At 40.2% G+C, this 26,371-nt stretch overlaps 1 protein-coding gene across 1 annotated transcript; it reads right to left on the bottom strand.

The window, feature by feature from the left end:
- Window positions 1–629: 629 nt before the first annotated feature.
- On the bottom strand, window positions 630–19,615 carry scn3b (sodium channel, voltage-gated, type III, beta). Its single transcript, XM_060846741.1, has 6 exons — window positions 19,483–19,615; window positions 14,036–14,235; window positions 9,613–9,838; window positions 6,667–6,805; window positions 4,935–5,033; window positions 630–695 (listed from the first exon to the last, which is right to left on the bottom strand). Exons 1-5 carry the CDS (start codon window positions 19,613–19,615, stop codon window positions 4,967–4,969), a joined length of 765 nt encoding a protein of 254 aa, XP_060702724.1. The 3' UTR covers window positions 630–695; window positions 4,935–4,966.
- Between the last annotated feature and the right edge of the window lie 6,756 nt (window positions 19,616–26,371).

Here is a 26,371-nt window from a genome sequence, read left to right as displayed (position 1 = left end):
TAGCATTTTTCAATAACTATTTCCTTTTAACACTTCACTACAAAAGTTGTATTGACGGTACAATAGTGGTCAAGAATAGGCCTCAGAATTACTTAGAAGGTCGAGGAAAAGCAGAGCTGGCTTTCAGCTGTTCACAAGTAACACAACCCCCTTGCTCCTTGGTCAATTGTATGATACTTGAAATATTCCAGATCTCTGAGCAATCTATCGTCAAATATGATCAGATGCATACAATTTACTGCAGCAAATAATGTAAAGAGCACATGTTGCAATCTCTTGTGAACAAATTAAAATTATTTATCCATTGTGTGAATAGAAAAGGCTAAGAGAACTCAGAAAAACAATCAGAATTTCAGTGAATCTGCACTCCAATTGAAATCATCTTCATATGCATGTGATCAGGTAAGAAATAAATTTGCAAAAACAGTGCATGTGAAAATAAAGTCAGACATTAAATTTGGAGATTGAGTAATCAAAAGATAAAACTTCCAAAATTGCACATAAAGAATCCTCTGTAAAGTAAACAAAGGGAAATTTTCTGAGTCCAGGTGATAAATTTCTTCTGATTTGTTAATTATAAGCAAAATAATGAATGCTGCATGGATTCAAAGCCAAAGGCTTCATGGTTTTCTCTGCTTTTCAACAACTCAGTCCATCACAATGCTAGTGGCTGATCATCCTGGGGATTGCAGAACCTAAACAAAGGAAAGTCAGTCATTGACTCTGAAAAGAGAAATAATATGAACAAGATGCCAAGCCTATATTCTATCACTTATTTCATCACAAGAAAACTGTGGAAAAAATATTGTAATTCCCTGGATGAAATCCACTGGGTGCACAAGAATGACAGCTTATATTTTTACAAACCATTAAAGTAATAAAACTTCCCGAAACATTTAACAAAAAACATTTAACATTGAACGTCTTTATCATATTAGGACAGATGACAAAACACTTGGTCAAAGAGGTAGACTTTAAGGACTACCATAAAAGAAGAATGTGAAGCTGAGAGATAAGTAGGTTTCGGAAGAGAATTCCAAATTTTATGCCTTAATTGGCAGCAGAAAGGTTGGGCACCATTGGAATTGGGATTAAAATAGAGGCTGTCCAAGAAGTGCAAAGATCTCGGATAATGATTGGGCTGAGAGAACGATGAGAAATTTAAATGTGTGGTTTTGTCTAAACAGGAACCAATATACATCAGCATTTCTGTTTAATTTTAAAACAGTGATGTGAAAATGTTAACATTTGTGATTTATCCCTATTAATTACTTATTTCTGACTCCTTTTTAAACAAGATTAACTGAAAAAATATCAACAACTGCAAATGTCTCCCCAACTTGTTCTGACTACCTACACAATCATCAGAGAGGAATTTCCAGATTTTTAATCTTGTTTGACCTTGAGTTTCTTTTGTAATTGTTTTTTAATTCACCCATAATTCTGTATGGCCTCAGGTAGGGGCTTAGGGGGTGGGGGAAGTGTTGGAGCATCTGACCAGATTTCATCCAGGCACCACGAATGTAAGGCAAGCTGACTGACTCATATTTTGATAGGTTTGTAGCATGATCATTAGTTAAGAGAATGCATCCTAAAACAATGGGTTAGCTTAGCCTTTTTTTGAGATGAAAGTTTTTAATTATTTCTACTTGATGTACACAGCATTATTGCCTTGGTTTAGCTTAGTTGGCTGGCTTGTCGGTTTACAGAGCAGTGTGGTGCCAACAGTATGGGTTCAGTTCCCATCGCTGGTTTGAGGTTACCATGAAGGACTCTCCTTCTCAACCTCTCCCCTTGCCTGAAGTCCGATGGCCCTCAGGTTAAGCGCAGCAGGTCAGGCAGCATCCAAGGAACAGGAGATTCGACGTTTCGGGCATAAGACCTTCTTCAGGAATCCTGAAGAACGGCTTATGCCTGAAACGTCGAATCTCCTGCTCCTTGGATGCTGCCTGACCTGCTGCGCTTTTCCAGCAACACATTTTCAGCTCTGATATTCCAGCATCTGCAGACCTCACTTTCTTCTCTTGGCCCTCAGGTTAAGTCACCATCAGTCACTTCTCTCTCTAATCAGAGAGTGGTCCCTGTGGTCTGGTAAGACTATGGCGCCACAACAAACATTATTGCCTAATTTTTCACTTATGTGTACTAACCAAGACTTTTTGATATTTGGATTTTTCCCTTAGTTAAAAGTGGAAAATTCTATTAATCACAAATATAACTGGTCTAAAATAGAGGAAGCAACTTTTCCACAATTTTCATATTGTATTTGATATTTTGTAAATGAAGAGAAATGCATTTATAATTGGCATAGGTATTTGATGTTCATTGATTAAAATATAAAATTAGGAATTATTGGTCTAAAACAATTCTATTTAAAAAAGCATTTTGTTTTCTGCAACTGATTATCTTAACTATTCTGAGACATTCGACTCAAAGTCCATTTCAATTTTTGGTTTTGTTTTATATATATTTATGGTGATTTATCATGAAGTATTCAGAACATTGATTTTGGTTCTTTTGCTAATACTGCATGAAAACTGGTACTACAGTTTGATAGTGTTTCTTTTCTGCGTTTACCAGTAATAGCTGAACAACAGAAAACAATGTTGAAAAGACACCAGGGTTGTAGCACAGACAGACTAGTTGTGCACTTTAGAAATGCTTGTCTATGTTTAACTAGCTAGTACAGATGTGTCAGAGGAATCACAATTATCCAAATATCAATTATCCGAATTTTGGATAATCAGAAGACGAGCTCAAGGCCCTGGTGGAACCATTACATCAAAGAGGTGTTTCAACACTGATCGTATCTTTTGTTTGCAATGATTAAAAATGAAGTCTGCTTCCTGAAATGCTGCTGAGAATAGTCCTGGACTTCGATGGGAGCCCAGACATCATCTCCAAATGACTGACCTCCCACCGTCCCACACTTTTCTGGAGTTCTACACAGGAGGGTACCCTAAACCCCCCTTTCCCCAGATAATCTATCCAACATTGTACTGTACAGGGCAAAAGTGGAACTTGTCAAAAAGTTGTGTGGATATGCGCTATTTTGAGACTCACCTCCCAAATGCAGCAGCAATCTTGCTGTTGGTGTCCAGTCTGGCTGCTTCGGAGAGGGGGAAGGGACGGAGGCAGATGGGGGCTCAAAGGGGCTAATGGTGTGGGGGGCAGGGTTGGGGGCAGAACGGGGAGCAGGGTTGGACGGAGTTCGAGGGCATGGGTGGAGGCTCGCGCACAGTGTGCTACTGCCTAGGTTCCTGAACTTAAGCAAGTGCTGGCTGTGTCAATCTGATTGAATTGATGGGGGTGGGATGCTGGTGAGGATGCTTCAGCAATGTTGCAGACCCGTTACACTCAAACGTGTGTCTGCTCAGAAACAAACCCTGAGACAGAGGAAGCAAGGCAGGCAGAATGAGGAAAAAGGAAACTTCAGAAAACTCTGAGTTCCAGGGGACAGGCATTGAATCAATTAACCGAATAATCAATTATCCTAACGAAATAGGGCCCACCCATCTCATTTGGATAATCGAGGTTCCTCTGTATTATGTTATCAATGTATTTTCTCACTATACCCCGATTGTTTTATGGATCTGACAAACAAAACAAGTGTTTCACTCTGCTACCCTAAGAAAAAGACCAATTAAATTTAAAAAATGGTGCATATCCTAGAAATATTGTTACACCAGTGAAATTGTAACTGATTACCTCATGTGGAAATCTGGCCCCGTTCCACTTCTTGTTCATATATTAAATCAATACAAGGCATGTTTAGGAGTGGATGCTCATTGGTGCTTGTGAAATAAAGTGACACTGTAAGCATTGGAATTATAATTTTTGTACTTGTCTGATTTTAAAAATCTAAGATGTATTTTGGAACCATCAAGATTACATCCTAATAGAAATTACCTTTCTCTGATATAAAATGATTTCTTACTGAAGGTGTTGGGGGAAAGGTCAATATAGTTCAGAGTTTGGATATTGAAAACCTGGTGAAGGCTGTTCAGAATGAGGTCCAGGGAATGGGAGATGCTGTCACTTCTAGAAAGATTTATTACATGTGCAGTTACTTTTTAAAAAATTATTCACAGGTAACAGTACATTTTTTGCCATGATTGGTATTTCTGTATCATGAAGGCTTTGATGTTGGACATGATTTAGATTGAATATGAATGCAACAAAATGTGGAGCAAGGAAAAAGCACTTTTCAAGCTAATTTCTTCCAGTAGACTATATAAAATTTGCACTTGTCATCTGCTCCTGGACTAATTTGAGATATGTAAACTTCTAAGAGAAGGTCAGGAAATGTCTAACATTAATCAGCTTGTAACCAGATGCTATTCAGATCTAGAAGGAATCTGACATCATGATGCGCAATGAAATATTTGAACTTTACTTATTCTACATACATACTTTTGAAATGTTGTTTCTTTTGGGCATCTTTTAAGTTGTCGAGCATCGCATCAACAATACCTAAGTGGAGTTAATTGCAACTAGGGATGTGTAATTAATGCTGACCCAGCCAGCAACAGCACATCCCATGAGCAAATTTAATTAAAAGTGCATTCAATTTATCAAAAAATAAACTCACCTTTAATCAGAAGGAATTTGCTTATGTGTGAATCTAAGTTGAACATATAAACTAACAGAGCCTAATAATAGGTGTATGGGATCATTTTGAATGCCGGCTGCTCAACAAACAGCGTCTGCTATGTATATCCGAATCCCTGATCTGCTTTTGACAGAAATTAAATAATCGCCAGATGAAGTAAATAAAGCATTTAGATTTTTTAAATTCTCTAGCGTTCCCCTCAAAGTATACTGCTAAAAGCTTGTATGTTATGGATTGTTCTTCATGCTTCTTGCTTTTCAGCATTAAATTCTTTTTTGTTTAAAAAAAACTCCTTGTTACCAGCCTCATATTATGTTCTTACCAAGTTATCCACTGTCAAAACTGAATACATTCCTACTCCTCCACAGGAACCGTGGAGTGATTCTCTTTGTTTCCAGAAGGTATCGCCAGGTAGTCTGTCCTGTAATAAGAATTGAATTGGAAATCAATTTGAATACTCAGAATGTATGTGTTTTGTGTATTATATACTTAATGACTGACTTAATAACAGCTAAATACAGGCGTAACCATTTTCATAATTGCCCAGTAAACCTCTTGAAAGAACTGTCCTCATTTACAATATGATGTGATTTCAAAGGAATTAGGTAAATCCCAGAGACCTGATCATCTGTTTTCCAGAACTTTATGGGAAGCTGGGAAAAGATTGCTAGGCCCCTTGCTGAGATATTTGTGTCATCAATAACCACGGGTGAGGTGCCAGAAGACTGGAGACTGACTGATATGGGTGTCTATATTTAAGAAAGGCTGTAAGGGAATGCCAGGTAACTATAGCCTTCTGTCAGTGGTGAGTAAGTCGTTGGGCGGGTTTCTGAGGGATGGACTTGTGAGCATTTGGAAAGGCAAGGACTGATTAGAGGTAGCCAGCATGGCTTTGTGTGTGGGAAATCATGACTAACTAATTTGATTGAGTTTTTTGAAGAAGTGACAAAGAAGATTGATGAAGACAGATTGGCAAACATCATCTGTATGGACCCCAGCAAAACGCTTGACAAGGTTCCATACAATGGACTGTTTAGTAAGGTTAGATCACATGGGATCCAGGGGGAGCTAGCCAATTAGATACAAAATTGGTTTGAAGGTAGGAGACAGAGAGTGGTGGTGGTGGTGGAGGGCTTTTTTTGGACTAGAGGCCTATGAACAGTGGTATGCCACAAGGATCCTGCTTGGTCCACTGCTTTTTGTCATTTATGATATGATTATAGGAGGAATGGTCACTAAGTTTATAGATGACACCAAAATAGGCAGTGTAGTGGACAGTCAAGAAGATTATCTCCAAAGTACAACAGGACCTTGATCAGATGGGCCAATGGGCTGAGGCACGGCAGCTGGAGTTTAATTTAGATAAATGTGAGGTGTTGTGTTTTGGTAAGGCAAACGAGGACCGGATTTATATAGTTAATGGTAGGGACCTGGGGAACAAAGAGATCAAGAGGTGCAGTGCACCTTTCCTTGAAAGTGGAGCTGCAGGTAGACAGGATGATGAAGGTGGCATTTGATATGCTTGCCTTTATTAATCAGGACATTGAACATAGATTTGGCTTGCCATGTTGTGGCTGTACAGGACATTGTTGAGGCCACTTTTGGAATACTGCATTCCGTTCCGGACTCCCTGCTATAGGAATGGTGTTGTTGAAAGGGTGCAGAAAAGATTCACAAGGATGTTGCTGGGACTAGAGGGTTTGAAGTATAGGGAGAGACTGAATAGGCTGAGGCTATTTTCTCTTTGAGCCAATGAACACGATTAAAGAAAGGCTGCTGCGCCAATAGCAAAGGCTTAACATCAATGAAAAAGAGCAATCAATTCAAGAAGAAGGGTGGTTGAATCTGTGTCTTAGGGAACACACTTGTACAGAAGGCAAATTAGCTTTTAGAAATATGTGCAAAAAATAAATGATAATAAGATAATAACTCCTTAACTTCCTATCTGTATCTGTCAGGTACTAAACTCAACGTAAAATATTTAATTGTTGTTGCTGTAGATCAATAAGCATTTGCCTAAATGTGTGTACAAATAATGTCCTGAGATAACTTACGAATTTTCTTGTGCAGCTTCTTCTGATTTCAGGATCTTCCTATAGCAATATATCATTTCTATTACAAGCCATAGAGTGAGGAAAACAAGGAGAAGATACATCATGATTTCCGAAATGTATGCAGTAAAATCTTCAAGGGCTAGAAAGAAACAGAAGTGAAATCAGTTACCTTTTGCAAAGCTTATCCTGTTTGAAATCCTTTCCCCTTCACTAGATTAGACATTCCAATTTTCCGAATATTCTGTTTTCCCATTTCTCTGTTGTGTGAAGAAATGTGCCTTGATGGGATTTGTTCTGTCCCATTTCTCTTGAAGAGACATGTTCTAGACCTGGTGCTGAGTTATCTGCTCCACAGAAAGCAGAGTAAATAGCTTTGGGTTTCTTCATATAAAAAAGAAGCATGAGGGGGTGGGTGGAATCAGGCCCCAAGGTTTTACTTTTAACTTTCAGTTGTTGAAGTTGGAGTTTGGAGGCAGTAACAAGCGTAAGGACTCTATGTGCTGCTAGACTATTTGTCTCAGTGTTTCATTTTGTTGAATTAAAGTGAGAAGACCGAATGTGAAAATGACACTATTTTGTTAAATTTGCCTTTGCCAGGGTGTGTTTATGGGATGCTGCTGTATTGAAACAGTCATTAAAATGTATATTATTTTATTATGCATTTCTATAGCATTAAAATTATGCCTTTTTTTGTTTAAACTGTGGTGTAAGAATAAAGTGTGTTTTGCTTAAAATCTGTAATTTGACGAATTGAATCACATCTGCAACACAGAACCTTACACTTGCCTTTAAATAAGTTATAAGTAGGGTCTAGGTTATCTCCTTGATATATATTGAAGGGTACTGGTCTGACTCAAAACAGGTGAGAACACATGCTTTTCAAACTGAAAGTCAAATGTAATTGGATCCTGTATGAAGTCCATATAGGATACTAGACACACATTTCATCTCTTAATTTATGCCCTATTTACATCTAGGAAGTGTTAGTTTCTGAATTTATTTGGTTTGAATTTGATGTCTAACATCTGTTGGTCACTGGTATATTTTATGACACTTAACACCTCTGATTATCCTGAGCTGCTACTCTAATTAGAGGACTTATTTGTACATAGGCTACAACTTGAAAATCTGCATCTTCACAGCTCTACAGTGTAATATTTGCAAAGAAGTTGTCTTTGCACCTGAAATCTAATATGATTTGTTTCTTTCCTTTTTTACCCCACACGTCAATGTGTTGATGCACAATTGCACAATTAGTGGCAGCACTGCCAACTCTTTCTGTTTAATCTACCCAGTCCTATTTGACATGTCTCCATGCGCTCTCTTTGATGGGGCCTGGTCATTGTATAGTGATCGGCAGCAAAATTTCTGGCTACTTTCTTTTCTCTCCTCCTTGGCCCCAGGGCTACGAGAGCAAATTGTAAACCATTATAGCTGCTTTACTGAAATCGTTGTGCACGACAATTACCTACGTTCAAGCATGGCACTTCCCTTATTTAGCACATTATTAATCTACCTAATAACTGTTAGGTGAGATAATGGGCCACGTTTTCATGTAGTTTGACATCTAATGGTATTTACCATAAGTTAGTTTTGTTCTTCACTTTAGCTCAATGGTCATTTTTCCACAAAGTTACTGAAAGTGTGAGCTGATAACAACACAGCAAGGAAAACATTGTATCTGGGCCCTGTGTGAACAGGTAATCCACTTATTTGATATAATTGTCATATCCAAATGAATTTTCTTGTTTCAGATATGTTAAGCACCATATAACCCTTTCTAATCTAACATGAAAAAAACTGAAAGAAGGACTTTTTTTTAAGTTACAAATGTATCTTTCCTTGTATTACCTCCCCTTCTCTCCTGAAAATGCTGTCCTTGCTAAATCGATGACATTTGACCTTTTGGTATCTTTTGTTTGAGCCTAAAGAGTAGCGGATGGTGATGAGGGACTTCAACCCCAAAGTACAGGATGCTCAACTGGGGCTCCTGGAGGGAATTAAACCTGTACCCCAACCCTAATTCACCTGTCACCCTGATTTTACAGAAATGGGAGCAGTCTTCCTGCTCTCGGGATGCAGGTTGCTATTTAAAATACTGTAATGAAGCCGTGTGCCTTGTTTTTATTCATCATTTCAAATGTAACCCAGGCTGGCTACACTTCCTGTCCTTTGGAAAAGAACCTGCTGGCTAAACAAAAGTGAGGGTTTACCCACTGGATCTCGTTTGACTTACTTGACAACCTGCCAACAATCTTCGCCCAATCTCCGCTCTCATGTTTGGATATATTACCTTTTCACCTTTCATTTCCTTCTGATTGCCCCTTTGTTATTATGCTTTTCCCCTCCACACCCCATCTCCAGACATCTGATCTCCTCATGGCATCTTATCCCTCGTGTCTTTCAGCTAAAGACCAGGCTTCATAGCATGTAGGAGGAAGTTCCAAATGCTGGGTTTCCCACATTCTGCTGGAAACCCATTGCCTGTCCTGCTCTTACCTGGTTAAAAAGGCAACATGCAACACCACCACCTCCCCCTCCCCTCCCCCCCCCCCCACCCCACAATCCCCACACCACCAACCCCCTCTGCACACCCCTAGACCATCCCTGCCAGGTTGTCAGCTGCCTGTCACATTGTGGATTTTATAACAATGGAAGTCATTGGATAGTAAGCAGGATCATAATTATGGTTTTTTTTTTGTCCCAGGACACTGAACCCAATTTTCCCACCTAATTGATCACCAGGATGAGACCAGCACAGGAGCAGCATTGAGTTTTGGACTTGTTATGTTTGGAAGGCTAAGAGCAGCTCCATGTGGTTTCTTTCCCCGTTATGGGGTACTCAAAATTCTGGTACCTTTCAATGGTCAAATATAATTACTTTTATTGATCCATGCTGTGAATTTATTTCTGAAATTCTCAGCACACAGAACTTAATCTCCTCACCGTCTTCATGGACTGTTAGCTGCACTTCTTTCACATCTGTCACAGAAGGTCTGTGTATCTCATAATTAAAATACCGTTTGACTGTGCATCGGTACAGACCGCTGTCGTTTAGTGTAACATTCACTATGGTTATGGATACATCTTGCAGATCTTTACTTCCATTCCACAGAATTCTGCCCTGATAAGGTCCTTTTAACTCTCGTGGCTCTCCGTTGTACTCATAAATCTGTCACAAAGACACAGATTTTGATCAAGCGATGAATTGCTTTAACGTTAATGTTATACTTCAGAGTTTCCTTCCCCTCAGTACTATCCCCTCTTACCCTGAAGGCATGGGTTCTTGCTGAGATTGTCTTAACAACATATAAACCAAGACGGTTAGCTTAGGCAGGCTGATTGACCATGCAGCAGGGACATATTCAAGCGTGTTCCTATTTCCATCAACATCCACGCATGCTTTTCACTAGGGACTTGCTTTTGACCAAGAGAAACAAGGAAAACCCATTTAATTATTTTCACAAGCCCAAAGGCCTTGAGGTTGTTCCAGTATCTCAATGACCACCCCAGTGAAAATATTTAACCAACCATTAACCTGCCATCTGTCTTGGTTCCACACTTGTGGAAGGTACTCAGTATCTGGGACGTTTTGGAGAATTTTACCCAAGGGGCTTACCTGATGAACGAATGCTTCTGCAGTGATGAAACTATGAATTTGCCAAATAAAATGCTATAAAATAATGGGCATAATCTTAGTTTCTAAAGATCAAAACTGAGAAATATGAACTATTGGAGTCACATTGAATGATGTGTACAAATTAATACGCAGTTCATTTAAAACAGTGCTGGAAAAAAATTGGTATTATGTTCATAAATGATAATCATTGTGATTCATTATTGTACACTTTCAGTTACACAACAAAATATATTACTTCGGAGATCTGTTCTTGCAATCAGTTAGAAAGTTATTTCATCTGAGACTTGATTACATACAAAATTAACCTGATGGAAATTTGAATTCTGCCTCATTGATGCCTTAATAATCATTTTATCTAGGCAATTTTAATATAGCCAATTTTAATATACTAAATATGACCTAAGTAATTCATCTCGTGGCCTTCAACTTTGATACATTTCCTTAATGTTTCTAATTTTCAATGATTATAGAAACATTGTTTTCTGGGACCTTTTCCAATTTGTTAATTCTGTGGTCGACATTTTTGAAATTACTTTTTGATTTGCATTGAGTTCTTTGACAAAGGGGATGTCATATTTGAGCTTTTCTCAATCTTACGCTTTATCTGTAGCCACATGCACTTTTCCCATCGGGAAACACTGGATACTGACTGGGATTAGGAACCTTGGCCAATTTACTTCCTTCCCAGACCTGAGGTGTGGAGATAATTCTATAGCCACTTCTGATCATTCATTTTAGATCTGGGATTTCAGCGTGGGATTTGCTTTGTATGAAAGAATTGTGACACTCTGGTACTCAATGGCTTATTTAATCTGCCAAGCTGTCAGTTTATGCAGCCAGAATTCTGGTGCAGGTCTTGGTGTCCACCATTTTGGTAAAGGCTAAACCAGCCTTATCCTTTTCACAAATCAGAAGCAGGTATCAGGTCATTAATTTCTGCACGTAAGGGCTTAGTCTGCTTTTGCTCTCTTTTGCAAGTGTGAATCATGCCCACGACATCGAGCGCAAGAGGATTTTTTAGATTAGATTACTTACAGTCTGGAAACAGGCCCTTCGGCCCAACAAGTTCACACCGACCCGCCAAAACGCACCCACCCAAACCCATTTCCCTATGTTTACCCCTGCACCTAACACTACGGGCAATTTAGCATGGCCAAATCACCTGACCTGCACATTTTTGGATTGTGGGAGGAAACCGGAGCACCCAGAGGAAACCCACGCAGTCAATCGCCTGAGGCGGGAATTGAACCCGGGTCTATGGCGCTGTGAGGCAGCAGTGCTAACCACTGTACCACTGTGCTGCCCATGTCACTGTCACTGGGCAAACCAATGCTCAGCAGAATAGAATGAAACTCTGTATTTGCTTGCTGTAATTACTGCCACACTCAATCCCGTGGTCTTTGCCCTCAAACACACATCTAACCTACCAGGGGAGGGGTCGGACGTGTGGCAGAGGCACAAAACGAGGGTTGGGACGGTGGGTGGGGACGAACGGGGATACAGAGTTGGGTGAGGGTGGTGTTGGGTAGATGGGGGTGGTGTTGGATGGAGTTGGGTGGAGTTGGGGACGGAGTGGGAGTGGACTGGGTTGGGGGCGGGATGGGAGCGGACTGGGTTGGGGACGGTTGGGGACGGGGTGGGAGCAGACTGGGTTGGGGGGGCGGGGTGGGAGTGGACTGGGTTGGGGGCAGGGTGGGAATGGACAGGGTTGGGGGCAGTTTGGGAGGCGGGCGGTGAGGTTGGGGTGGGGGGTGGACAGGCAGTGGGGGCGGGGTCTCGCGCACAGTGTGCTGCTGCCTAGTCTCCTGAATGGGGAGCAGCTTTCACAGAAAACTCTGAGCCCCAGAGGAAAATCAATTAACTGAATAATCAATTATCCGAACGAAATAGTGCCCGCCCATCTTGTTCAGATAATCGGGTTTCCTCTGTAGTTGTTAAGGAAAGGTTAGACTATTAGCGAGCTATCTAGTTTAATACCTGAGTAACTCTTAAACTGAAATCCCAATTTAGCTCACATATGCCCAACGACACTTCCCCGACCAAAACACCCACCCAGTCAGGACCCGACTCCCATTACACTCCAAACCCACCACCCACCCACTGTTTGGACCCAACACTGCTCCACATTGGACCTAATATACTCTCCTCCCTCCAGCCTGCCCAGGTCCCAAAGTACTCCCACCCACTCCAGACCAAGCCTATCTTCGTCTGCTGCCAGATCTGATCCTCTCCCTGGCTCTGAACCCCATACCCAGCCCTACTGCCAGACTGCAGCCTGCTTGCCCAATACTGCAGACCTCTGTTGCACCCCCACCTCCAGAACCTGACACCACCATCTCTAATTAAACTCAAAATATTTGACCCACCCCAATCTACCTGAAATAAACCCCTCCCACCTTACCCCTATCCAGTTGGCACCTTATCCTCCTGTCACTTACCTTAGGTATATACGTATTGACTGCAAAAAGTGGCAGCACTGCGACAAAGTGTTGAGCACTTGTACCTGTCAGTTCCAGGGACCCAGGTTCGATTTCCACCTTGGGCGACTGTCTGTGGGGAGTTTGCATGTTCTCTTCGTGTCTGCATGGGTTTCCACCGAGTGCTGCGGTTTCCTCCCTCAATCCAAAGACGTACAGGTTAGGTGGATTGGTCATGGTAAATGCAGGGTCAGAGGGATTAAGGGGGGATTGGGGGCGCTATGTCTGGATAGGATGCTCTTCATACTGTCAGTACAGACTTGATGGGTTCAATGGCCTCTTTCCACTCTATGATTCTAGTTGTCGAAGTGACTCTGATTTTGGATCTTTAAATTTCAGAACAGGATGACTAACTGCTATGGAAAAGGTGGCATAACCTGTCCTTCCTTGACTGTTTTATGCTACAAGAGACCTTTCTGAATGGAAGGACAGCTCCACATTTCTGAAGGAGACCTATTAGCATCTCTGTCAGAATTGTGAGAAAGGAATTGTATAAAGAAGGAACAAAGTGACAATCTGAATGAGATTACCGGTTGTCAGTAAATCCAGCACAGTTTGTAGTTTAGTTATTTTTCATACACATACAAGCTCTTAAAAACAGTGTCGACTTGCTTATATCAACTTAGCACAAATTCAGTTTCAAAAGTATGACTGTCTTTATATTGAGTATGCAACAAATGATTTGGACAATGTTGGAAAGGTATGATGTGAATAGTGGAGACTTGGAAATCAACCTATCAATTAGTCTCGCCTGTTCTGGGATTCCATCTGGTTTATTCAGTTACAACCACGAACTCCCAGCTCTAGTGAAAAAGTAAAGCAGTGCATTTTAGGTCAAATAAAATTGTTGCGTGAGTTAAAATTGCTTTTAGAATCACATGTTATGGAATATTGGTCTGCTTTTGTTTTAGCACAGCTAATATTCTCTCTGCAATGAGCAATTTCCTGTGGTTTCTTTTAATTCATCAACCTTATGGCTAATTAGGGGTTCACTAATTTACAATATGGAAAGATTCAGAGGGGATTGATGAGGCTTAGGTTATGTACTTTGAGCTGATATATTGAGGTCAGTACAATTTTTCTTGTGAAAAACCCAATATAGCCTGTGAACAAGATATATGTATTGAGCCTTTGTACAACCTTTACTTCTGAAAACTGATCTATGTAATTGACAGATTTAGTTTCTTTTGTTACAATTACTTAGCACCTAATCTATTTACATCTGTATTTTTATTTGAATGTAAACACTTACCGCTACCTCCTTCCCATCATTCGTGATGTAGGTCCATTCAACCATGGTGTCTGTATTCACTTCTTCTCTCTTCACGCAGGAAATGCAAGTGAGTTTCATGTTGGTCCCATGTAATGCTTCAGTGTCTGAAGGAACCTCAACACAGACTAACCAACAACAACGGACTGTAAAAAATAGAAGCAGTATCAGTCTAAATTCACCTCAAATTGCATCCCCCCTGTACTAAGTATAAACTGCAGCAAAGTCACCCTGAAAGTATGCCATGTGTTAGGTGAATGACATAATGGTGTCCACTTTTCCGCAATGATGTTCTTAAAAGTCCATTTCAGAAAACCCCAATAAACCATTCTGATTATTTTTTCCACACCAACAATCCACAGGGTGTTTTTTTGACATAAGTTCATAATTTGGATAGAACAAGTTGATTTTATCTCCACAGACCCAGATGATTATAACTGTTTACCAAAAGAATTATTTTTAGAGGAAAGAAAAAAAGAAGTAAAGGCTATTTTGGTGAAAAGTTACACTATCTCATAAACAAGAAAAACTTGTTCTTGTCCCTAAGTGTGGTAGCAATGAGGTAAGTTTTTTTGAATGTCAGCTGCATCTCAGTTGGTGGCAGCCTCACCTCTGTGTCATAATGTTGCAGGTTCAAGTCCAATATTGAACACACAAATCTAGGCTGACACTCCAATGCAACACTGTTGGAGGCATAAGCTTTCACATGAGATTTTAATCCAAGGCCTATCTGCTCGTTCAACTGGAGATAAAGACCTCAAAGCATTCTAATAGAAGATGACCAGAGCAGTTATACTCTATATCCAGTATATGCTTATCCCTCAGTCATCATCACAAAAAATAGATTGTTTGGTCAGTATCACATTACTGTTTGGTTCACTTTGATACTTGCTGTCATTCTTACATTAAACTAGAGACTACACTTCTAAAACATTTCATTGGACAAAAAGTACATTAAGACGTTTTGAAGGCATAAAGCACTTATATTTTCTCAGACCAAAACATTTTAGAACCATGTGGACAACAGGTTATGTTAGGCTTCGTAAAATGTGTATTGGTCCTCTAGACTATGAGAATTTGGAATTAATCACAGATAATGAGGAAATGGTGGTCAAAATGAACAAATATTTTGCTGCTATCTTCACTAAAGAGAATAAAGCTAACATTACTGTTACAGGACAGGAGAAAGAAACTTAGCAAAATTGTATTAAGTTGTACTCAGAAAATGGTTGAATTGACAGGCTGATAAATCTCTGGGTCCAATGGATTTCATTTTAAAATCTGAAAAGAGGTTATTCATCAACTAGAAAAGTGTGTCTTTTTTAAGGAGAAAATCCTGGATTCTGAAAAGATTCCAACAGACTAGAAAGTAGCATAGTAGTATAATCCCTCTATTCAGGGAGGGAGGAAGGAGAAAACAGGAGACCATCAGTCAGTTAGATTTGTGCCAGTCATTGGAAGGCTATACTGTGCTCTTGGAAAATCTTTATGTGGTTGGAAAGATCCAGAGTGCTCTTGTCAAAGGGAAATCAAATTTAACTGATGTTTTGGAGTCCTTTGAGGAAGTAATGTGATGTGGATCAAGGGGAATCTGTGGATTTACTAATCTTGAATTTTCAGAAGGCATTGATAAAGTAGCACTTCAAGGGTTATTGCACAAAATAACAACTCTTTGTATAGGAGGTAACATGTTAGTATGAAAGAAGATTGGCTGCCAGGCAGAAAACAGAGAGAATGCATAAACGATTGTCAAGATGTGATGGGTGAAGTCGGCACATATGTGCTGCGGCCTCAACTTTTTACAATTTACATTACTGACTTAAATAAAGGGAGTAAAAGCATGGTGGCTAAATTTTCAGATGACACGAAGGTGGGTAGGGAGGTTAATTGTTTAAAAAGAGATGCAATGAGAAGTGTTGTCTTATGTGGTTTACAAGGCAAATTGTATTATCCAAGTGTGTCAGGGTGACAGAACAGAGTGCAGGATACAGTGTTGCAGCTGTCAAGATGGATACAGATGGTCTGAGTGAGTGGGCAAAAATCTAGCAGGTGGTGTTTCACATGGGGCAAACAGGAACTCGTTCACCTTGGCAGGAAGAATAAATTTACTTGTATGGAGAATGATTGCAGAATTTCAGGATGCAGAGGGATTTAGGTGTTCCAGTGCATAGGTCACAACATGTAAGCCCATAGACACTGTACTGAATCAGGAAATCAACTGAAATGCTATCCTTTATTGTCAGAGGAATTGAGCATAAAAGTAAAGATATTATGCTTCAGTTGCACAGGGTATAGTGGCATCCGTTAGTCTTGCGAGACTATGGATCTGCACCTGGGAAGTCTTGCTTCAATCTTTGTTATTAGAGCAGCATCTGTTGTGGCTGTAGAGGCCCACACGGGAGTGGCAGTCTTGCCTGCTGTGACTGCACTTGAAGGCGCTGTCCTCTGGTGTTGTCTTGGTGCTGTTTGCTCGGTGTGTGCACTTTTCTTCAACAGCAGGCCTCAGATTCTCTCCTCTTTTTAGACCTCTGTGCGAGAGCGATCGCTTGTAATATCCTCCCACCTTTCAATGTTCATGTTCAGTGACTTCATGTCTGTCTTGAAGATATCTTTGAAACGAAGATGGGGCCACCCTTGTACTTCCTTGCTGGCGGCCAGTTCCCTGTCTGCAGGTCTTTCAGGATCCTCCCATCTGATATGCGGTGTACATGGCCTAGCCAGCCGTGACGGTGTTGGAGCAGGGTGAAGAGGCTAGGTATCTGGGTATGAGCCAGGCCCAGCCAGCAGAGACAGTGATGTCGGAGCAGGGTGAAGAGGATAGGTATCTGGGCACGGGCCAGGCCCAGTTAGCGGTGACGGTGTTGTTGGACCAGGGTGAAGAGGCGGGTATCTGGGCACGAGTCAGGCCCAGTTAGTGGTAACGGTGTTGTTGGAACAGGGTGAAGAGGCTGGGTATCTGGGCGCACGCTGGGACATTATTGTTGGTGACATAGTCAGTCCACTTGATGTCCAGAATGTTTCTCAGGCTGCGGAGCTGGAAGGCGTTGAGATGCTGCTCTTGTCTGGAGTAGAGGCTCCAGGTCTCGCTGCCGTAAAGCAGTGTGCTGAGGATGCAGGCCCCCAGACTGCAACCTTATTGTGTTTTATCAGCTTTCCGTCCTCCCAGGCTCTCTTTGTCAGCCTTATGAATGTTAAAGCTGCTCATCCGATCCATCTGCTGATCTCAGAGTCCAGGGAGAGACTATCCATGATGGTGGAGCCAAGATACTTCAGCCCATAGCTCTTGACGGTAATGGCAGACAGGTGCTCAATGCCTTGACTCAACATGTTGGTCTTCTTCAGGCTGATGGTCAATCTGAAATATTGGCAGGCTTTTGAGAGGCTGTCCATGCGGCATTGCAGTTGCCCTTCAGAGGGTATTGCTAGTGCTACATTGTCTACAAACAACATTTCCCTAATGAGTACTTCACAAATCTTGGTTTTCGTCCTCAGCTGGTACAGACCAAACAGCCTCCTGTCCGATCTGGTGTGGAGGTAGACACCATCAGTTGATGTTCCAAAGGAGTGCTTCTGTGTGACTGTGAAGAGGATGTCGAACAGTATGGGGGCAAGTACACATCCTGCTTCACACCGTTGTGAATGCTGAAGACCTCTGAAGAAGACCGTCAAACTAAACGACGCCCTTCATGTGGGTGTGTGGAATGATTGAACTATCCTGAGATCCTTGGGGGGGGCAACCAATCCTGGCAAGGATTTTGAACAGCCTGCCTCTGCTCACAAGGTCGAAGGCCTTCATGAGGTCGATGAAAGTGACGTAGAGTGGTTGATTTTGTTTTCTGTACTTCTCTTGTAGCTGTTGAAGGGAGACAATCATGTCCATTGTGGAGCATTCTGACCTGACAGCGCACTGAGATTCGGGACATACCCTTTTGGCGATTTTCTGCAGTCTGTTCAGGACCACGCAGGTGAAGACTTCCCAACGATGCTCAGCAAAGAGATTCCCCGTAGTTGTTGCAGTCGCTTCTATCCCCTTTGTTCTTATATAAGTTGACAATGTTTCAGTCTCTCATGTCTTGTGGCACTGCTCTGTCATTCCAGCTGTGGCGCAGTAGTTGGTGCAGGGGGTTTAACAGGACATCATTTGTGCACTTGCTGGCTTCTGGTAGAATGCCTTCCAATCCTGGTACCTTCCCAGTAGGAAGGCTGTAGATTGCTTTACTCAGCTCTTCAGCAGTTGGCAATGCATCCAGTTCCCCCATGACAGGCAGGCATTCCATGGCATCTTGCGCGTTGTCTGAGATGCTGTTTCCTCTGGAGTAGAGTTTGGAGTAATACTCCACCCATCTCCATCTGCTTGCCTTTGTCTTTGATGATCTCGCTTGTTATGGTTTTCAGTGGGGCTGTCCTGCTCTGGGTTGGACCTATGGTTTCTTGATCCCCTTGTACACTCCACGGATGTTGCCTGTATCAAATAATGTCTTCCGCATAGTTGTAGCCAGTAATCCATTTATGCAGCGATTGGCTGTTTGATTGGCCTTGCCTCGTGCTGTCCTTTGTGCTTGCAGTGCTGCCTGGGTAGGGTGGCGTTTGTGCTCTAGTTGTACAACATGCTTTTCTCCAATGACAGCAGTGAACTTACTTGAACTTGCTTTGATCCAGTCCAGTATCTTGCCCTATTTCTTCCTGAAGGCCTTAAATGCAGTGCTGTGCATAGTATTCCTGAGAGAGTCCCATTTCTGCTGAGCATTTCCTTCTGGTGGGTCTGCAAGGAGTGCATCTTCCAGTGACTTGATGAACTCTGCCACTTTGTCTGGGTGTTGAATCTTACTGGCATCACTGCACTGCTTGCCTGGAGTTTGGCGTAGTGCACCTTCTTTGGTCGAAGTCTGATCTTACAGCAAACCAGAGAGTGATCTGTGTCGCTGTCGGCACTCCGAAAGGAGTGAGGTTTGAGTATATTTCTCAGATGTCGGTGTCTGGTGAGTATCAGGTCTATCTGTGCCAGTGTTTGGAGCAAGGATGTCACCACGACACTTTGTGCTGAGCTTTGGTCTGGACATAGGCGTTGGTGATGCACAGTTTGTGGAGTGTGCAAAGCTCATTGCCCGTTGTCATTCATACTGCTAATCCCATACTGCCCCAGGCAGCTTAGGCCAGGAGTCATGGTCGACACCCACTCTGGTGTTGAAGTCACCAAGTAGCAGCAACTATTCCTGATTTGGGATCCCCTACATAATCATTGAGAGCTGGTCAGAGAACCTTTCCTTTGTGTCTTGTATAAAGTAGAGAGTTGGGGCACAGACATTGACAAGGTTGACAGGCCCATTGGATGTGTGGAGTCAATTTGAGAAAATTCACTCTGTCCCATTCTCCCAAGGCTCCACCATCAGCAGCGAGTTCTTCATGCAAAGCCGACCACACTCTCTGACCATGCAATTCTGTGAGGCGTGTCTCTTGGAGCGTTGCAATGTCCACTTGGATTCTCAGCAGTTCATTGTTAATCATTGCTGTCTTGCATGTGTTGCTGATCTCCCGAAGGTCATCTGATATGCCAGTGGCCATGGTCTGTATATTCCAGCCTCCCAGTCTGAGTGCTGGCTCCTTAGATTGAGAACATATCAAATGCAGTGTGCAGTTTTGGTTGCTTTGTATAATCATGTAAATGCTTGGAAGAAGGTTCAGAAGAGATTTTCTAGATAAACACATGCTGTCTTAAAGATAACGAGGACATGCTGGTCTTGTTTGCTATGGTATTTGGAAGATAAGAGATGAACTGATTGAAGTTTTAGAGATCCTGAATTTTTCTTGACTCGGTGGATATGGAAAGGATGTTTCCTCTTATCAGTCAGTCCAGTCTGACTGCTATTGTAAAATTATGAGTCTTGCTTTCAGGACAGAGATCGTGAGAATATTTTTCTCTGAGAGTTGAGTCACTTTGGAACCCTCCATCTCAGAAGACTGTGGAGTTAGGCGTCATTGAATATTTTGAAGCCAGAGGTTCTTGTTAGGCAGGGGAGTCTGAGGTTATTGGGAGGAGATAGGAATGTAGAATTTGAAACACAAATAAATCAACCATGATCTTTTTGAATAATGGAGCTGAGTGATCTATTTTTGCTTCTATTTAGTTTATTTGATATAGAGACAATTTTAACTTTTTTTGTTTTAGTCACTTCAACAGATTATTTTTTCCATTGTAGTGCTGATTTTAACATTTTGTTAAGAGTCGTTTGGCAGGATTTGTTTTCAAAGCATTCATTTATAAGAACATTCATGGATTATTGCAGCCAATCTTTTTGAGATCTAAGCTGTTGCCTCTTTGAATTTGGTAAAGTGAGCAGCTTATTCATCCAATTCATTTTATTATCAGTCAACGTGTCAACCTTTATCATAAGTTGGTTTGTGCATGTTCGGGAAAGTGATATATGCTCAACTGAAAAAAACAAAATTGTAATTGTTTATCTAGTTTGTGGCAGGACAGCAAATATTGTACAAGCCTGTACTCAGAAATTTAGTGTTTCGATTCACTATAGTTCCAATATGAAAGCAGCTTCACAGATATTATCCTCAATGATCCATGTCTAAGTATACACATTTCCTTTACATAAGTTTATACTTGTACTTTTTCATTTCACTGATCCTTTGAGAGCATCCAGCTTTAGATGTACTTGATTATTCTTTGTTATGTGGGTCAAAGACATCTTTATTTAGAAAATGTGTTTCCTTATTTTCCATTCATATGATGCAATGATGAACGACAGATCTAAGTTTTAATATATCAATTTTTTTTTACCATTCTAAACATGCAAAAGATGTGGAAACATGCAGTTAAATTACTTTAAAATGTTGTATGTTTTAAGTTGTTTTAAGAACATGACTCCAGTTATTTCTTTATATCCCTCTTCAGCTGGTGAAATCCAAATCAATATTTTTGTTGTTTATTTGACCATCTTTATTTTTCAGAAATATTTGCTAATTATTTCAGAATTTAGTCATTGCTTCTTTGTATCAATGAGGAAGTAATTGAATAAGGTCTACTCCTTATTAATTCCAATGATAGTTTTAAGTAAACATGAGATTGCTAACTTACGTCTACCTCTAATACTTCATTTTGACTCACTCATTTATAAAGATCCTAAACTCCCCCAGAGCAGAATTAAAATTATCAATTAGTTCAGTGTTTTTCTGCACTACTGAGATCTATTAAACTATTCGTTAACAATAAATATTTTTCTTCTTTCTAATCTTAAGTTGAGCCATAACCTGGGTTAAATGCAAACAGACTGTGACTCTCAAATCTTGGGTAATACAATTTCTCAATCATAGCTACGTAAAGTACATGAAATACTTGAGGATAATTTTCCTTTGACAATCTTTCCTTATCAATGGAAAGGTGTTTGGACTCCCAGAGAGTCTAAACAACTATAGCTAACATACCATCACAATCTGCATTCCTTCTGTATTACATCTACAGATGTTTGCTCTCTCTGCAAATGCTTCCAGGCCCACTAAATGTCTCCAACATTTTCTGTGTTTGTTTCAGATTTCCATCATCCGCAATATTTTACCTTTATCGAAATCTGTATTATTCAACTTCACGTGCAACACACTGTTTGTGCCACTAAGTATCCAATTGCTAAAGACAAACATTTAAATGAAAATCTGACAAGATAACATTTTATGACTTTTTTAAAAAATTAATAAATAACTCCTATCTTACCAATTTAATTACTGTGGAATAAATCAACAATCTCTATTACCTTCAGGGAGTTAAACAACCACTGGAGGTTGATTTAAAAATAAAATATCACCATAGATTTTGGTCTCAATGTTCATCATTTGTGTCTCTGCAGTTTGCCCAATGATGCTCTTCATACTTTCTTGGCCATAAAACCTTTCTTCCATTTCTTCATGTTTCATTAGTGTCTCTAAATCTTCCTTTCTTGGAATGGAATCAATTTAATGTCCTCAGCCTCTCTATAAAATTTACTAATCTAACCCCAAAATTGTTCACATCAATTCATATTTGCTATCTCTAATCTTTCTCTTAAATCTGTCGTTCAAAATTCAAAGTCACTAGTTTTAACTAGGGATGGGCAAAAAATGCTGACCATCCAGCAATGCCCACATCCCACAAAATGAATTTTAAAAATAAGAATATTCCATAAAGTTTGTTACCCTGTTTCCTTTATTTTAATAAAGCAGCATGGGAATACATTTAATTCCGTGGGCATCAGTCATAGATTTTGCAAGATTGAAGTGGACAGGAAATCATGTCAAGGCCTCCACAAATTTTGCACAATTCCTGGTTAACAGACAAAATAAAAAGCAAATTGAAACTCTGGTCTCGCAAGTATCAATCGATACATGCAAAAAAAAATACTTAAGGAGGAATAGATTATTTATGCATTGAAAGAGAATTGGTGTCATAACGTTACAATTAGACTAGCTTTCTTTTCACAGACCTGGAAAAACACTGCGGATCTTTAAAACTAGTGACTGCAACCAGATGTGAAATTCCTGTCCAGAATTCTGAAGGATGTTTTTGCTGGTGGGAAATGGTATGCACAGGAAGGCAAGCTGAACTTAGCAGGGCCATTTGAACTTAGTGTTAGTTGTAAAAGACCCTATTTTGGCTGTTGTAAGGCTTTAACATTCGGTGTTGGTGTCACAGAGTGAGAGAGTTCATAAATATTTTTCAGGGCAAATAGGGTCGGTTTAAATGTTATGATCTGAGTTTTTTTTAAACCCCATGCTCTAAACTTGAAATTAAAGCAAAATAAAGTTGTCTGTGACAGCTATTTTTTTTAAATAAGTCTGCTGGACTACTTTGACAAACAGGCCATTTGTTGTTGTGATTTATTGACATTTTTGAAGGAACATTAGTATGTATTTATGAATGCTTGGCTGAGTGTCAAAAACCACAATTAATTCTCCAGACAATTCTGAGTTCACAGGCTCAATGACGGAGTAAAGAACCAATTGCAACATTTCTGGAATTTAATGGAGATTCTGAATAGAGGTTTGTTCATTTTTATTAGGCAAATGAGATTTAAAAACATTCGCTGGCCTTAATGAATGGTAGCTATGAGTGAAAAGTATATTTGATCATTTGAAGCTTTTTTTAAAATCTCTCATTCTGGAAGCTTGTTGTGGTGAATGCTAGTTTTCTGGCTATGGAGGTGGCATGATGTTATAAGCAGAAATGAGGCTGGAGTCATGAGTTGACCTGAAAGGGTCATGGGGTAAAATGAAACATGGGGAGTGGATGGGATCATTACAAGTAGGTGGGGAGTAAGGGGTGAGAGAGAGCTGGAGGGCCTACAGCTTCCAAAACAATTAGCAATAAGTCCCAAGGAAACAAGGCAGGTCTTCTAATCAGCCTGCCTCACTATTCCCCTATACCTGTTGGTTAAACAGGTGGCATTAAGTCAATTCTGTTCCAGCCCCCACAGAACAGAAACTGGGGCTTCAATAGGGTCTGTAAACAGAGATGGGTTTTCTGGGTTGGGAAATTTGCAAAGTCTGCATCTTAGTCTAAATGGATATTCTCAAGTAATGATTCACTTGCTCGGAGCTTTGTGAGAGTCAATCACATTGGTCATTTCCCTTATCTGTCAAATAAGGCTTAATTTTCAATACGGGGAGAAAGTGAGGACTGCAGATGCTGGAGATCAGAGCTGAAAATGCGTTGCTGGAAAAGCGCAGCAGGTCAGGCAGCATACAAGGAACAGGACAATCAACGTTTCGGGCATAAGCCCTGAAGAAGGGCTTATGCCCGAAACGTCAATTCTCCTGTTCCTTGGATGCTTAATTTTCAATGCCCAAAGGCTCAACAGAGTTCAGAATCACACTGTATGGGAAACATGACATGAGAACTAAAACAGGGTGCTCTGTTGTCCTGAACATTAGAGAATATTTCATAGAAGAGCATGATCATGGAAAGGGCTGATAGGTTTACAGTGTCTGCTATCATAGGCACTAAGTTAAAGCAACTGACAATGCACCAAAAATGTGAAATATAAATCATCCTAGGCTTCATATGTTTGATTCAAGGATTTAGCATAAATAAGTCAAATGTCTTTATATGTACAGAGCTGAAAAATAATAATTGTCAATGTTCAGCTCATCAGACACAACATTTGGCTCACGTGGTTTTCCAATCAGAAGTGTAAATTATGACTGTGAAAGCACAAGAGAATGTGAAGAATAATTATGCAAATGCGAACTGATGGAGGAAAATGTAACACCATTTATAACACAAGAAAGAAGTTATCAAGTCACATCTGAATATCAGAGGGAGAAAAAAACAGGAAATAATGCAATCTGGAAATAGAGAAATGTAAACGAGAGCAAAAGCATATTTTCCATGTTTATTATTGTAATCAATAATTAATATTGTAATTAAAAACATATTTTTGATGTCTGGGTAGTTGTACCAAGAAATTAATTTTTCAATTTCAAGCAGCTACTCAGAAATAGATGGTTCCAAGACTACTAAAAAGGCTGAGCTAGAGTTTTGGTCAGTTGGGGAATCAAGGGTGACAGGGAAAGGGCAGGAAAGTGGATTTGAGGAATGTCAATTTGAATGGGGGTTCAGGCTTGAGGGGCCAAAACCCTATGTTCTGTTCATATTTTTTACAGTCTTAAATGGTAATCAAGTCTCCTACATTTATGAAAAATGTTGCTACCTATGAATAAAGAACCACCTATTACCAGAATAAGCAAAGCTTTTAACAAAAATTATGGAGTGGTTGCAACTCATAAAGAAGCCATTTTGTCCACTGTGCCTGTGCTGACTCACCACAAGAACAAATACAGATCGTGTTGCCTTTTCCCCTTAATCTTGCAAATTTATCAATTCAGATAATTATCCAGCCCCTTTATAGAAGCCATGATTGAATCTGTTTTCAGCGCATTCTCAAGCAGTGTGTTCCACATCCTAAGCATTCACTCCATTTAAACTCCTTTAACAGATTACTCATTATGTCACTATTGTGTCTATTGCTATTCACCTTAATTTGAAATACCTTGGTTCTCAACTCTTCCAGCAATGGGAACACTTCCTTTCAATCTAATCTCTCCAGATCCATTGACTTTGAATATCTCTACAAAATCTTCTCTGGAGCTACTCTTTTTCTGAGGAGAATTTCAATCATAGAATCAGACAGTACAGAAAAGGACCTTTGACCCATAGACTATATGCCATCATCCATCCATGAAACTGAAGACTGTCATTCCTGGTACCATTCTCCAATTTGTCTGTACCTTCTCGAAAGCTTTCATGTTCTTTCCAAAATGTGATGCTCAAAATTGAATGTTACATTCAAGTTGTGGCCTAATTAGAGCTTTGTAAGGATTTTGCCTAACATATTATAAAATAAACAAAAACAAAAATTGCTGGAGAAGAAGTCACTGGGCTCAAAACATTTCTCTCCACGGGTAATGACAGACTGCTGAGTTTCTCCAGCAATTTCTGATCTTGTTTGTTTCAAATCTGCAGTTTTTTGGTGTTATTTTAACCTCTAAGAAGCGCAGTTTTCTCTGTATGTTTTTCTAATCATGCTTCCAACATGATCTACCATATTCAATGTGCGATATACCTGAATCCGCACATTCTTTGAGCCATGCCTTTAAAATCAGTACTTTATTTTCCAACTATGATTTTAGTTCAAGTTATGGGAATTGATATAACTCCTCAGTGGGATTATGGGGCCAAATTAAATTCTGTGACAGGGGATAGGGCAGGGAATGCTGATGGCTGCTGTCCTGTGAGACTGGAAGCTTGATGGAGAGGAGATGCAGTTGTTATTAATCAATTAGAGCTCCACAGTAGCCATCATTGTCCCATCTTAATGCTCACAGCTTCAAAATTTCAACAGGCAATCCCACTTGAGGTTTCAACGTGCACTTTGGGAAACCCTGCTCTCATTATATATTGCCTTTCTGTTCTTCCAAAGTGCATAATCTCACATTGCTCAATATTAAATTCTATCTGGTTCATCTTTCCACTTGTCTTGTAGCAATCAATTCATATCATCTTCATTGTTTTCCATAACATGACTTCAGTATTCTTTGCATTTTTGACATGTACTCTGTGTTCCAATATCCAAGTCACTTTGATACATGAAAAAAAAACCCTGTGGTCCTAGCACTGACCCTCGAGATATCACTGCCCACCATCCTCCAGTCTGAAAGGTGAAGCCAATGACCCTGACACACACAATTCTTATTTTTAAATCTTCAAAGAGGAATTTGAGGCTCTGCATGTTCGTGTAGAGAAATCAAAATGATAATCTTTATAAATGCTATCTTATTATA

The sequence above is a fragment of the Hemiscyllium ocellatum genome, chromosome 29 (genome assembly GCF_020745735.1).
Source record: "Hemiscyllium ocellatum isolate sHemOce1 chromosome 29, sHemOce1.pat.X.cur, whole genome shotgun sequence".
Taxonomy (NCBI): Eukaryota; Metazoa; Chordata; class Chondrichthyes; order Orectolobiformes; family Hemiscylliidae; genus Hemiscyllium; species Hemiscyllium ocellatum.
This window is presented reverse-complemented; position numbering and strand designations above follow the sequence as displayed.

Bases quoted from the DNA above. Each gene is read 5' to 3' on its own strand.
- scn3b (XM_060846741.1), bottom strand. From the start codon at position 19,615: ATGGCCACTGGCATATCAGATGACCTTCGGGAGATCAGCAACACATGC. The intron at 14,236-19,482 runs GTCAGAGAGTGT...ATGCAATTTGAG, and splicing joins ACGCCTCACAGAATTGCATG to GTGAATTTAGACTGATACTG. The intron at 5,034-6,666 runs GTAAGTTATCTC...TTCTTATTACAG, and splicing joins GAAGCTGCACAAGAAAATTC to GACAGACTACCTGGCGATAC.